Source organism: Lethenteron reissneri, unplaced genomic scaffold, assembly GCF_015708825.2.
Source record: "Lethenteron reissneri isolate LAM-NWPU_2019-01 unplaced genomic scaffold, ASM1570882v1 scaffold_1638, whole genome shotgun sequence".
Lineage (NCBI taxonomy): Eukaryota > Metazoa > Chordata > Hyperoartia > Petromyzontiformes > Petromyzontidae > Lethenteron > Lethenteron reissneri.
Window position 1 is genome coordinate 2,278,281 of NW_026891375.1, and position 14,281 is coordinate 2,292,561.

Consider the following 14,281-nt stretch of genomic DNA (forward strand, 5'->3'; position numbering starts at 1 on the left):
CTAGACTAACATTGCCCATAGACTAACACTGCCCATATACGAACATTGCCCATAGACTAACATTGCCCATATACTAACATTGCCCATAGACTAACATTACCCATAGACTAACATTGCCCATAGACTAACATAGACTAACATTGCCCATAGACTAACACTGCCCATAGACTAACACTGCCCATAGACTAACACTGCCCATAGACTAACATTGCCCATAGACTAACATTGCCCATAGACTAACATTACCCATAGACTAACACTGCCCATAGACTAACATTGCCCATAGACTAACATTGCCCCTAGACTAACACTGCCCATAGACTAACACTGCCCATAGACTAACATTGCCCATAGACTAACATTGCCCATAGACTAACATTGCCCATAGACTAACATTGCCCCTAGACTAACACTGCCCATAGACTAACATTGCCCATAGACTAACATTGCCCCTAGACTAACACTGCCCATAGACTAACACTGCCCACAAACTAACACTGCCCATAGACTAACATTGCCCATAGACTAACATTGCCCACAGACTAACATTGCCCACAGACTAACATTGCCCACAGACTAACATTGCCCATAGACTAACACTGCACCATAGACTAACATTGCCCACAGACTAACATTGCCCATAGACTAACATTGCCCATAGACTAACACTGCCCATAGACTAACATTGCCCATAGACTAACACTGCACCATAGACTAACATTGCCCACAGACTAACATTGCCCATAGACTAACATTGCCCATAGACTAACATTGCCCATAGACTAACATTACCCATAGACTAACATTGCCCATAGACTAACATTGCCCACAGACTAACATTGCCCGTAGACTAACACTGCACCATAGACTAACATTGCCCACAGACTAACATTGCCCATAGACTAACATTGCCCATAGACTAACATTGCCCACAGACTAACATTGCCCATAGACTAACATTACCCATAGACTAACATTACCCATAGACTAACATTGCCCATAGACTAACATTGCCCATAGACTAACATTGCCCACAGACTAACATTGCCCGTAGACTAACACTGCACCATAGACTAACATTGCCCACAGACTAACATTGCCCATAGACTAACATTGCCCATAGACTAACATTGCCCACAGACTAACATTGCCCATAGACTAACATTACCCATAGACTAACATTACCCATAGACTAACATTGCCCATAGACTAACATTGCCCATAGACTAACATTACCCATAGACTAACATTGCCCATAGACTAATATTGCCCATAGACTAACATTAACCATAGATTAACATTGCCCATAGACTAACATTGCCCATAGACTAACATTACCCATAGACTAACATCGCCCATAGACTAATATTGCCCATAGACTAACATTAACCATAGACTAACATTACCCATAGACTAACATTACCCATAGACTAACATTGCCCATAGACTAACATTGCCCATAGACTAACATTAACCATAGACTAACATTGCCCATAGACTAACATTGCCCATAGACTTACATTGCCCATAGACTCACATTAACCATAGACTAACATTGCCCATAGACTAACATTGCCCATAGACTAACATTGCCCATAGACTAACATTGCCCACAGACTAACATTGCCCACAGACTAACATTGTCCATAGACTAACATTGCCCATAGACTAACACTGCCCATAGACTAACATTGCCCATAGACTAACATTGCCCATAGACTAACACTGCCTATAGACTAACACTGCCCATAGACTAACATTGCCCATAGACTAACATTGCCCACAGACTAACATTGCCCATAGACTAACATTGCCCATAGACTAACACTGCCCATAGACTAACACTGCCCATAGACTAACACTGCCCATAGACTAACACTGCCCATAGACTAACACTACCCATAGACTAACACTGCCCATAGACTAACATTGCCCATAGACTAACATTGCCCATAGACTAACACTGCCCATAGACTAACATTGCCCATAGACTAACACTACCCATAGACTAACACTGCCCATAGACTAACATTACCCATAAACTTACACTGCCCATAGACTAACACTGCCCATAGACTAACACTACCCATAGACTAACACTACCCATAGACTAACACTGCCCATAGACTAACACTACCCATAGACTAACATTGTCCACCATTCCCACCACCCCCACTATTCCCCCCCACCACTCCCCCCACCACTCCCCTCACTCCCCACCCCCCACTACTCCCCCCACCACTTTCCTCACTCCCCCCACCACTACTCCCACCACTCCCCCCACTACTCACCCCCCCCCCACTACTCCCCCCACTTCTCCCCCCACCACTTTCCTCACTCCCCCCACCACTCCCCCCACCTCTCCCCCCACCTCTCCCCCCACCTCTCCCCCCACCTCTCCCCCCACCTCTCCCCCCACTTCTCCCCCCACCACTCCCCCCGCACTGATGGCCGCGTTGTCGGCCTCGCTGCGGTCCCTGACCGCCGTCACCTCGCGGCCGCTGCTGCTGCTGCTGCGACCTCCCCTCCTCCTCCATCACCACCACCACATCCTTCACCGTCCTCAGCAACAACAACAACAGCAGCAGCAGCAGCAGCACCAACAACAACAACAGCGTGGGCACAAGCGATGGCTACGCGCCTACCTCGCACTCCAAGCACGCATGGAGCGCAAGGCCGGGAAGCCGCCGCCCCTGCTACGGTGAGCGGGGGAAGGTTTCAGGCAAGGGGCTAGGGCCCGTAGAGGCCTCCCACCTTAAAGTTTGAGTTAACGTCGGGCCTCATATCCCGATACGGTGAGCGGGGTGGCGGGCAGCGGGCGGGGGGGATTTCAGGCAAGGCGCTAGGGCCCGTAGAGGCCTACCACCTTAACGTTTGAATTAACGTCGGGCCTCATATCCCCCCGCTACGGTGAGCAGGTTGGCGGTGGAGGGTTTCAGGCAAGGGGCTAGGGCCCGTAGAGGCCTCCCACCTTAACGTTTGAATTAACGTCGGGCCTCATATCCCACTACGGTGAGCGGGGTGGCGGGCAGCGGGGGGGATTTCAGGCAAGGGGCTAGGGCCCGTAGAGGCCTTGCTTTAACATTTGAATTAACGTCTAATATTCGCAGTCAGGGCCGTGGTTGATTTATTTTATTTGCAACCATACTTCACCAAACGTGGGCGAAGAACGCTGCGCGTGTCAGTGTGTGTGTGTAACCTGGGTCTCCCCTAGGTCGACTCGGCCTCAAATGCTGGCCACCCACCCCCTCGTGTGCCGGACTTCGTAGACACTGCTGCTACTAACAGCACTTGCCCCAACAGTCTATTGAAGGCTACACGGGGGACCTTTGTCTTTGTGTGTGTGTGGTGGTGCTGTTAGCGAGCACCTATTACAACAGCACTTGCCCCAACAGTCTATTGAAGGCTACACGGGGGACCTTTGTCTTTGTGTGTGTGTGGTGGTGCTGTTAGCGAGCACCTATTACAACAGCACTTGCCCCAACAGTCTATTGAAGGCTACACGGGGGACCTTTGTCTTTGTGTGTGTGTGGTGGTGCTGTTAGCGAGCACCTATTACAACAGCACTTGCCCCAACAGTCTATTGAAGGCTACACGGGGGACCTTTGTCTTTGTGTGTGTGTGGTGGTGCTGTTAGCGAGCACCTATTACAACAGCACTTGCCCCAACAGTCTATTGAAGGCTACACGGGGGACCTTTGTCTTTGTGTGTGTGTGGTGGTGCTGTTAGCGAGCACCTATTACAACAGCACTTGCCCCAACAGTCTATTGAAGGCTACACGGGGGACCTTTGTCTTTGTGTGTGTGTGGTGGTGCTGTTAGCGAGCACCTATTACAACAGCACTTGCCCCAACAGTCTATTGAAGGCTACACGGGGGACCTTTGTCTTTGTGTGTGTGTGGTGGTGCTGTTAGCGAGCACCTATTACAACAGCACTTGCCCCAACAGTCTATTGAAGGCTACACGGGGGACCTTTGTCTTTGTGTGTGTGGGTGGTGGTGGTGCTGTTAGCGAGCACCTATTACAACAGCACTTGCCCCAACAGTCTGTTGTGTTACAAGGCGAGGGCTGATCGATGAATTAATCGATTAATCGATTTCAAAATCGAAATCGCAATTTGAAACAATGCGATTAGGAAATTGCAAAAGGCTGCGGTTTTTTAGCGATTTTAAAAGTTCCTATTATTGGAATTTAATTGTTTTTATTATTATACATTTATTTAACTAAACAGTTGTTCCATGATCGATTGTTCTATTTCAATTAAAACATTTTTATAAGTACATGTTGGAGGCAATTAATATATTTTAAGTTTTTATCCTTGTTCTTGGTTCTTTCGGTAAAGTCACGTAGAAGGGAAGTAATACAATAATAAAACTAAAACATAATATTTTATTATGTTTTATTTTTATTATTTTATTATTTCCCTTCTACGCGACTTTACCGAAAGAGCCAAGAAGATGAATCCCTGCAGTCACGAAAGCTTTAAATCAAAATTCTTATCCTTGCATTGAAATATCTAGAGCGGTTCATATTTTGATGGTTGCATGTGGTAATGCTCCATCATCACGTGTTTTAAATCTATTACACTGAAAATGTAACCAAAGCTTGAATTAAAATGAGTTTTTATCGCAAATCAAATCAAATCGCAGTCAGTAAAATAGCAATGAGATCTTTCACACAAATCGTTCAGCGCCTAAGTTCCAGGCTTGCTACACGGCGTGGAATCTCTGTGTGTCTCTGTGTGTGACCTTCGGCAAAGTCAGCACGTTTCTGCCCTTAGCCACGTGTCTACCGAGCTCGCGTTCACGTAGAGGTAGTCCCCGACTTACGTGACGACTTTACCGAAAGAACCAAGAAGATGAATCCCTGCAGTTGTAGGGCTGTTACAGAGGGGCTGTTTGTGTAGGGCTGTATGCATAGGATCTAACGGATAACAAACACAGTGGGCGGGGCTCCGTCAGTACACGGGGTGGTGCCCGCAACGACGTCCGCACCGGGCGGCTCGGGGTTCAGTCTTCGAGTAAATAGGGGAAGACGGAAGACCGACCAGCTAGGCCCTGGACTCCCCTGGGACGCCGCCCTTATCAGGGCCGCGCAGGACCGAGCCAGTGGCGTGGTCCCGTGAACCAGAGTTAGTACTCTGGGATTCCGGGTACCGTAGCCCGACTGACCAGTGTCGGGCCAGATAGCCTCCCCGTTAGTGGAGGACTAGCGATAGGTCAGGGGTAGCTAATAGGATATTCCCAGCTATCCGGGTGAGGGGGCCGATACACCCCTCTAGTATTGTACGACCATTTGTATAAATAAATACGTGTGCCTTACAACGGTGTCCAAGCGTCCTCAACGGTACTTCACAGTCACGAAAGCTTTAAATCGAATAAGTATAACCCGTAAAAACAAAGTTTTTCACTATAAATCCTTTACGTGCGTGGCGGCTAGAGTCCTCTCGTCCTCTGGCTTGAGATGGCTGCCACCTATGGGTCAGATGATTGTCTGCCAGTATTAAGCAATTGGTAATTAAATATTTAATTTGTTTTGCCTAAACAGTGTAAAATTTTGGAAAACAATTTTCACGAAAATTAATTGTCACGCACAACGAGTCTGTGTGCAAAATGTCAGCTCGATTGGATCACGGGAAGTGGGTTAAAAAACGACCGAAAGATTTGCACGGTCGTAAGCAAGCAAGCACGCAAGCAAGCAAGCAAGCATGCGAACTTAATATAAAGGATTTAAAAATGTCTGTACGTTCTTTTTTTTGCCAGGATCAAAGTGTGAAAAGTAAGAAGAGTCGGTGCTTTAACCCCGTCTCTGGCAGTGAAACGGAGCGTCGTGTCACGATGTCCCAACACCCTTTTGCCGGGAATCAAATCGGTGCACAAATGGCATCGCCTGATGAACAGCGCTTGTGTTGCGATCGAAACGTCGTGATCTGTTTTATTTTAGTTTATTTTCCTACCCACGTGACTTTACCGAAAGAACCAAACACATTCCTGCTGTGGAGGGAGCTGGTAGGAACGTCGGGTTGCTCGGTCAATGGCCTGCAGGGTCAACAGCGGCGTGGTGTATTCCGCAAATATGCCCGACTGTGAGGGCGGGCACAAGCCGGCGTGAGTAGGTGAAATGTTGAGTTTTATAAGGGCACCACGGGCTGACCAGCCCCTCCCCACCCAGCCCCACCCCTTTCAGCCCTCACCCAGCCCCTCCCCTCCCCACCCAGCCCCTCCCCACCCTCCCCACCCAGCCCCACCCAGCCCCTCCCTCCCCACCCCTCCCACCCTCCCCACCCAGCCCCTCCCTCCCCACCCCTCCCACCCTCCCCACCCAGCCCCACCCAGCCCCTCCCCACCCCACCCCACCCAGCCCCACCCTTCCCACCCAGCCGCTCCCCACCCTCTCCCTCCCCACCCAGCCCTTCTCTGCACGACGGACGGACACAATAATCCCCTGTGGGCTGATGTAACCAGTGGGTTCCTACCAGTAAAAACAAATGTTTGTCCCTGGCTAGTAAGTGTTCATTTCTAATTGCTTATGCCTCAAAAGTACAGAAAATGGCTACCGTTATTCACCACAAACTTTGCTTTTGTGACCAGGACAGTGACATTTTGAAATTGACATATTTTCAATGAGAAAACGTGGCGTGTGTTTGTGTCATTCCTTCCCTCCCCCTCTCCGCCACCACCACCACTGCTACCACCACCACCGCCGCCACCACCACTGCCCACCACCACCGCCGCCACCACCACTGCCCACCACCACCACAACCACCACCACCGCCCACCACCACCATCGCCACCACCACAACCGCCACCACCCCTACCACCCCCACCACCGCCATCACCCCCACCACCACCACCACCACCCCCACCACCGCCACCACCACCGCCACCATCACCACCGCCACCATCACCCCCACCACCACCACCCACCACCACCACAACCACCACCACCCCTACCACCCCCACCACCGACACAACAACCACCACCACGCCCACCACAACCACCACCACAACCACCACCACCACAACCACCACCCCCACCACCACCCCCACCACCCCCACCACCACCACCCCCACCACCCCTACCACCACCACCCCTACCACCACCACCCCTTCCACCCCCACCACCACCACCACCACAACAACCACCACCACCACAACCACCACCACCGTCACCACACAGACGGGAGCGCGACAACTTTGACCTGAGTGCTGAGCTCACGGCGCTCGCCTCCCGCCTGGGCGAGGAGCTCCTGAGCACCGAGCGTCTCGCCGTGGCCCTCCGGAGTTCCTGCGGCCCCGGAGGTCACGGAGGTCACGGAGGTCACGGAGGTCACGTTCGCTCCGCTCCTCTTCGATTATTTATTAATATTTTTATTTTTAGCAATTGATTTATTATTATTTCATTTTATTGTTTTTATCAATTGATTAACAATTATTAAACTTTATTTTATTATTTATATTTTTCTCGATTGATTTATTTTTATTTAATAAAAAAAAATTTCTATTGATTTATTATTATGGTCTTTTATTTTATTATTATTATTTTTACCAATCGATTTAATGCACATTTATTTTATTATTTTTATTAAATGAACACTTATCAATTAATTTTATTATTTTTATTTTCATTAAATGAACAATTATCAATTAATTTTATTTTCATCACTTGCTTTATCAATATTTAATATTATATATTTATTTTCTTTCGGTCAATTGATCAAATATCAAATAGGCGGTGAGAACCACGGCGATTTGGCCGCCGATGGGGCCCGGTTGACCGGGGAAGTCCTGGACTCGGAGCTGGCCGGGGCCTTCCCGCAGATGCCCGATGGAGGGCGCGTCGCTTTGAAGAGGTTTCTGATGAGCGATGAGGTGAGGGGGTGGTGGGTGGGGGGGGTGGTGGTGGTGGGGGGTGGGTGTGGTGGTGGGGGGTGGTGGTGGTGGTGGGGGTTTGTTGACGTGTTGGTGGAGAGGCTCGCCGCCGCCACCATCACCAACATCACCACCACCAGCATCACCACCACCACCATCACCACCACCACAACCATCACCACCACAACCACCATCACCACCAACATCACCACCACCATCACCACCACCATCACCAACATCACCACCACCATCACCAACATCACCACCACCACAACCATCACCACAACCACCATCACCACCACCACCATCACCAACATCACCACCACCACAACCATCACCACCACCACAACCACCATCACCACCACCATCACCAACATCACCACCACCATCACCACAACCACCATCACCACCACCATCACAACCATCATCATCACCATCACCACCATCACCACCATCATCATCACCATCACCACCACCATCACCACAACCACCACAACCACCACCACAACCACCACCACAACCATCACCACCACCACAACCACCATCACCACCACCATCACCAACATCACCACCACCATCACCACAACCACCATCACCACCACCATCACAACCATCACCATCACAACCATCATCATCACCACCATCACCATCACCACCACCATCACCACAACCACCACAACCACCACCACAACCACCACCACAACCACCATCACCACCACCATCACAACCATCACCATCATCACCACAACCACCATCACACCACCATCACCACAACCACCACAACCACCACCACAACCACCATCACCACTACCGTCGTGCCCCCCCCCGTGTCCCCCCCCCCCGTGCCCCCCCCCCGCGTGCCCCCCCCCCACTGTGCCCCCCCCCGTGTCCCCCCCCCCCGTGCCCCCCCCCCCCCCACTGTGCCCCCCCCCATGTCCCCCCCCCCGTGCCCCCCCCCCCGCGTGCCCCCCCCCCACCGTGTCCCCCCCCCCCCCCCCCAGACTCTGGGTGGGGTGGCGAGGGCTCTGGGTCTGACTCACCTGGTGCTGGCCGCCCGCGACCCCCCCCCTGACTCGGCGCTGGCTCGCTCGCTCCTCGCCATCGTGAGCCTCGTGAGAGCCAGCGGTGGTGAGGAGCGAGCCTCCGCCTTCCTGCAGGTGCTCACCACTCGCTCACCACTCGCTCACCGCTCGCTCACTCGCTCACTCACTCACCACTCACTCGCTCATTCACCACTCACTCGCTCACTCACTCGCTCATTCACCACTCACTCATCACTCACTCACCACTCGCTCACCACTCACCGCTCACCACTCACCGCTCCCTGCTCACCACTCACCACTCTCACTCACCACTCACCACTCTCTACTCAACACTCACTACTCACCACTCACCGCTCCCTGCTCACCACTCACCACTCTCACTCACCACTCACCACTCTCTACTCAACACTCACTACTCACCACTCACCGCTCCCTGCTCACCACTCACCACTCTCACTCACCACTCACCACTCTCTACTCAACACTCACTACTCACCACTCACCGCTCCCTGCTCACCACTCACCACTCTCACTCACCACTCACCACTCTCTACTCAACACTCACCACTCACCACTCACCACTCTCTACTCAACACTCACTACTCACCACTCACCGCTCCCTGCTCACCACTCACCACTCTCACTCACCACTCTCACTCACCACTCACCACTCTCTACTCAACACTCACCACTCACCACTCACCACTCTCTACTCAACACTCACTACTCACCACTCACCGCTCCCTGCTCACCACTCACCACTCTCACTCACCACTCTCACTCACCACTCACCACTCTCTACTCAACACTCACCACTCACCACTCACCACTCTCTACTCAACACTCACTACTCACCACTCACCGCTCCCTGCTCACCACTCACCACTCTCACTCACCACTCTCACTCACCACTCACCACTCTCTACTCAACACTCACCACTCACCACTCACCACTCTCTACTCAACACTCACTACTCACCACTCACCGCTCCCTGCTCACCACTCACCACTCTCACTCACCACTCTCACTCACCACTCACCACTCTCACTCACCACTCACCAATCTCTACTCAACACTCACTACTCACCGCTCCCTGCTCACCACTCACCACTCACCACTCTCTACTCAACACTCACTACTCACCACTCGCAGCTCATCACTTACTCCTCACCGCTCACCACTCACTACTCACCACCCACAACACCCCCCCCCACCCCCCCCCATAACCCCTCCCCCCGCCATCCCCCCCCCCATCCCCCCCCCCCCTTCCCGCCCCCCCCAGAGCTTCGTGCTGCCCCAGCTGGGCGGGGGTCGCGACCTCTTCACCCTGTGGTCCGTGCGTGACCCCATGAGGCTCCTGCGGGAGGAGATGGAGCGTCGGGGACGTGCCCCTCCGGAGCCGCGGATCACGCGGAGCACCGGAGCAGCCAGCGCCCTGCCCTGTCACGTGGTGGCTGTGTACAGGTGGGTGTCTCTGTGTGTCTCTGTGTCTGTGTGTGTCTCTGTCTGTGTGTGTCTCTGTCTGTGTGTGTCTCTGTCTGTGTGTGTCTCTGTCTGTGTGTGTCTCTGTCTGTGTGTGTCTCTGTCTGTGTGTGTCTCTGTCTGTGTGTGTCTCTGTCTGTGTGTGTCTCTGTCTGTGTGTGTCTCTGTCTGTGTGTGTCTCTGTCTGTGTGTGTCTCTGTCTGTGTGTGTCTCTGTCTGTGTGTGTCTCTGTCTGTGTGTGTCTCTGTCTGTGTGTGTCTCTGTCTGTGTGTGTCTCTGTCTGTGTGTGTCTCTGTCTGTGTGTGTCTCTGTCTCTCTGCCTGTGTTTTTCTCTGACTGTCTCCCTATCTCCCTACCCCCCTCCCCACCCCCCCAGTGATGGCCGCGTTCTCTCCGAGGCTCCGGGCGAGACGCCGCTCGTAGCCGAGGAGGAGGCTGCACGCTCGGCCCTCAGGCGTCTCTACGGATTCCCGGCGGCTCGCTCGCCGCCGCAGCCCGTAGCGTCTGAGACTCGCTCTCCGCCGCAGCCCGTAGCGTCTGGGCTCCGCGGCTGAGGCGCGCGTCGAGTTGAAGAGAAAGCCGTCGACCCCGTACCCAGGACGCCAACTCGGTGTGCAGGTCAAGCCTGGGCTGAGTGGTCAGCCGGCGTTGTCCCTTGTTCTCATGTCCACAGTCGTAACCACAAAGTGCCATCGCAAGGGTCGAAACGCAGAGAGAGAGAGACTCGCCACTAGTGCACTCACCAATATACTCACCACTAGTACACTCACTAGTACACTCACCACTAGTACACTCACTAGTACACTTACCACTACACTCACCACTAGTACACTCACCACTAGTACACTCACCACTAGTACACTCACTAGTACACTTACCACTACACTCACTAGTGCACTCGCCAATATACTCACCACTAGTACACTCACTAGTACACTTACCACTACACTCACTAGTGCACTCGCCAATATACTCACCACTAGTACACTCACCACTAGTACACTCACTACTAGTACACTCACCACTAGTACACTCACCACTACACTCACCACTACACTCACTACTACACTCACCACTACACTCACTACTACACTCACCACTACACTCACCACTAGTACACTCACTACTACACTCACCACTACACTCACCACTAGTACACTCACCACTACACTCACCACTACACTCACCACTACACTCACTACTAGTACACTCACTACTACACTCACCACTACACTCACCACTACACTCACTACTAGTACACTCACCACTACACTCACCACTAGTACACTCACCACTAGTACACTCACTACTACACTCACCACTACACTCACCACTACACTCACCACTACACTCACCACTAGTACACTCACTACTACACTCACCACTACACTCACCACTACACTCACCACTAGTACACTCACCACTACACTCACCACTACACTCACCACTACACTCACCACTAGTACACTCACTAGTACACTTACCACTACACTCACCACTAGTACACTCGCCACTACACTCACCACTAGTACACTCACCACTAGTACACTCACCACTACACTCACCACTAGTACACTCGCCACTACACTCACCACTAGTACACTCACCACTACACTCACCACTAGTACACTCACCACTACACTCACCACTAGTACACTCACCACTAGTACACTTACCACTACACTCACCACTAGTACACTCACCACTACACTCACCACTAGTACACTCACCACTACACTCACCACTAGTACACTCGCCACTACACTCACCACTAGTACACTCGCCACTACACTCACCACTAGTACACTCACCACTACACTCACCACTAGTACACTCACCACTAGTACACTTACCACTACACTCACCACTAGTACACTCGCCACTACACTCACCACTAGTACACTCACCACTAGTACACTCACCACTACACTCACCACTAGTACACTCACCACTACACTCACCACTAGTACACTCACCACTACACTCACCACTACACTCACTACTACACTCACCACTACACTCACCACTAGTACACTCACCACTACACTCACCACTACACTCACTACTACACTCACCACTACACTCACCACTAGTACACTCACCACTACACTCACCACTACACTCACCACTACACTCACTACTACACTCACTACTACACTCACCACTACACTCACCACTAGTACACTCACCACTACACTCACCACTACACTCACCACTACACCCACTACTACACTCACCACTACACCCACTACTACACTCCCCACTACACTCACCACTAGTACACTCACTACTAGTACACTCACCACTAGTACACTCACCACTACACTCACCACTAGTACACTCGCCACTACACTCACCACTAATACACTCACCACTACACTCACCACTACACTCACTACTACACTCACCACTACACTCACCACTAGTACACTCACCACTACACTCACTACTACACTCACCACTACACTCACCACTACACTCACTACTACACTCACCACTACACTCACCACTACACTCACCACTAGTACACTCACCACTACACTCACCACTACACTCACTACTAGTACACTCACTACTACACTCACCACTACACTCACCACTACACTCACTACTAGTACACTCACTACTACACTCACTACTACACTCACCACTAGTACACTCACCACTAGTACACTCACTACTACACTCACCACTACACTCACCACTAGTACACTCACCACTACACTCACCACTACACTCACCACTAGTACACTCACTACTACACTCACCACTACACTCACCACTAGTACACTCACCACTACACTCACCACTACACTCACCACTAGTACACTCACTACTACACTCACCACTACACTCACCACTAGTACACTCACCACTACACTCACCACTACACTCACCACTACACTCACCACTAGTACACTCACTAGTACACTTACCACTACACTCACCACTAGTACACTCGCCACTACACTCACCACTAGTACACTCACCACTACTACACTCACCACTACACTCACCACTACACGATGATGATGACGACGACGACGATGACGACGATGATGACGACGATGATGATGTAAAAGTAGCATCACGGCTCCCGGCGACTTCCTAACATCGGAAGGGAAGAGCGTTCCAGACGGCCACGGAAGCAGCGCACGGCCTGCAATGACCCCCTCTCGTTTCCGTGACGAATCCCATTCCAGTCGGCTGTGTCGGGGGCGGTGGAGGGTCACGGCACATGTATACTTGCGCGATCTAACCCAAAATTATTTAATATTAATCATATTGGCCGCTAAAACTCGCGTGTTTGACCGTCCCAATGAAGTCTGCCGTATTTTTGTCACCCCCCTCCCTCCCCCTCCTCTAAATAAACTCGACGGCTGAAGCGATACGCTGCGTGTGGATTCTGTGTGTGCGCAGGCAGGCCTCACCGCACTAACAACTACAACAACAACCGCCATTCGCCACTAAGTGGCGGTGACGTCACCACGATGCTTGTGCCAGGCCATGTGCACCTCGAGGCCACGTGAAGTGTCGAACGCCCGCTGGCAGGAGGTCACGGGGCAGACCCAGGTGCCACGGGTTGACTGACCGAGATGACCGAGATGACTGGCTGATGCACCACCTGTGCCCCCTACTGTACCAACTTGCTGTGCTTTAGCCACCCGGCGCTCCGCTCGTTGTTGTGAGCGTCGCTCCTCCGCCCTCCGTTGTTGTTAGGAGGGCGACTGCCTCCAACTGCCCAGTAGCGTCCTTCACGAGCCTCCTCCACTGAGGCCGATCTTGACACCGCTGGTACCAGTCATCGGCAAGTCCACTCAGCTCCACGTTCTCCTGTACCACATCACTCCATCTCTTCTCTAGCCCGCGCTAACATCCACACGA

At 51.9% G+C, this 14,281-nt stretch overlaps 2 protein-coding genes across 4 annotated transcripts; both read left to right on the top strand.

Moving 5' to 3' along the window:
* Positions 1–2,427: 2,427 nt before the first annotated feature.
* Positions 2,428–10,950, top strand: MRPL44 (mitochondrial ribosomal protein L44). Of its 2 annotated transcripts, none has more exons than XM_061581858.1 (6): positions 2,428–2,701; positions 7,179–7,327; positions 7,731–7,870; positions 8,872–9,027; positions 10,197–10,378; positions 10,773–10,950. In XM_061581858.1, exons 1-6 carry the CDS (start codon positions 2,448–2,450, stop codon positions 10,948–10,950), a joined length of 1,059 nt encoding a protein of 352 aa, XP_061437842.1. In that variant the 5' UTR covers positions 2,428–2,447. The 2 variants fall into 2 exon arrangements, with proteins under 2 accessions (XP_061437842.1, XP_061437843.1); XM_061581859.1 differs by having other exon boundaries at positions 7,179–7,318.
* Positions 10,951–11,059: 109 nt separating this feature from the next.
* LOC133362884 (mucin-2-like) lies at positions 11,060–13,785 on the top strand. Of its 2 annotated transcripts, none has more exons than XM_061581831.1 (2): positions 11,060–13,260; positions 13,405–13,785. In XM_061581831.1, the coding sequence occupies exons 1-2, from the start codon at positions 11,060–11,062 to the stop codon at positions 13,424–13,426; spliced, it is 2,223 nt and encodes a 740-aa protein (XP_061437815.1). In that variant the 3' UTR covers positions 13,427–13,785. The 2 variants fall into 2 exon arrangements, with proteins under 2 accessions (XP_061437815.1, XP_061437814.1); XM_061581830.1 differs by having other exon boundaries at positions 11,060–11,304; positions 11,383–13,785.
* The last annotated feature ends 496 nt before the right edge of the window (positions 13,786–14,281 follow it).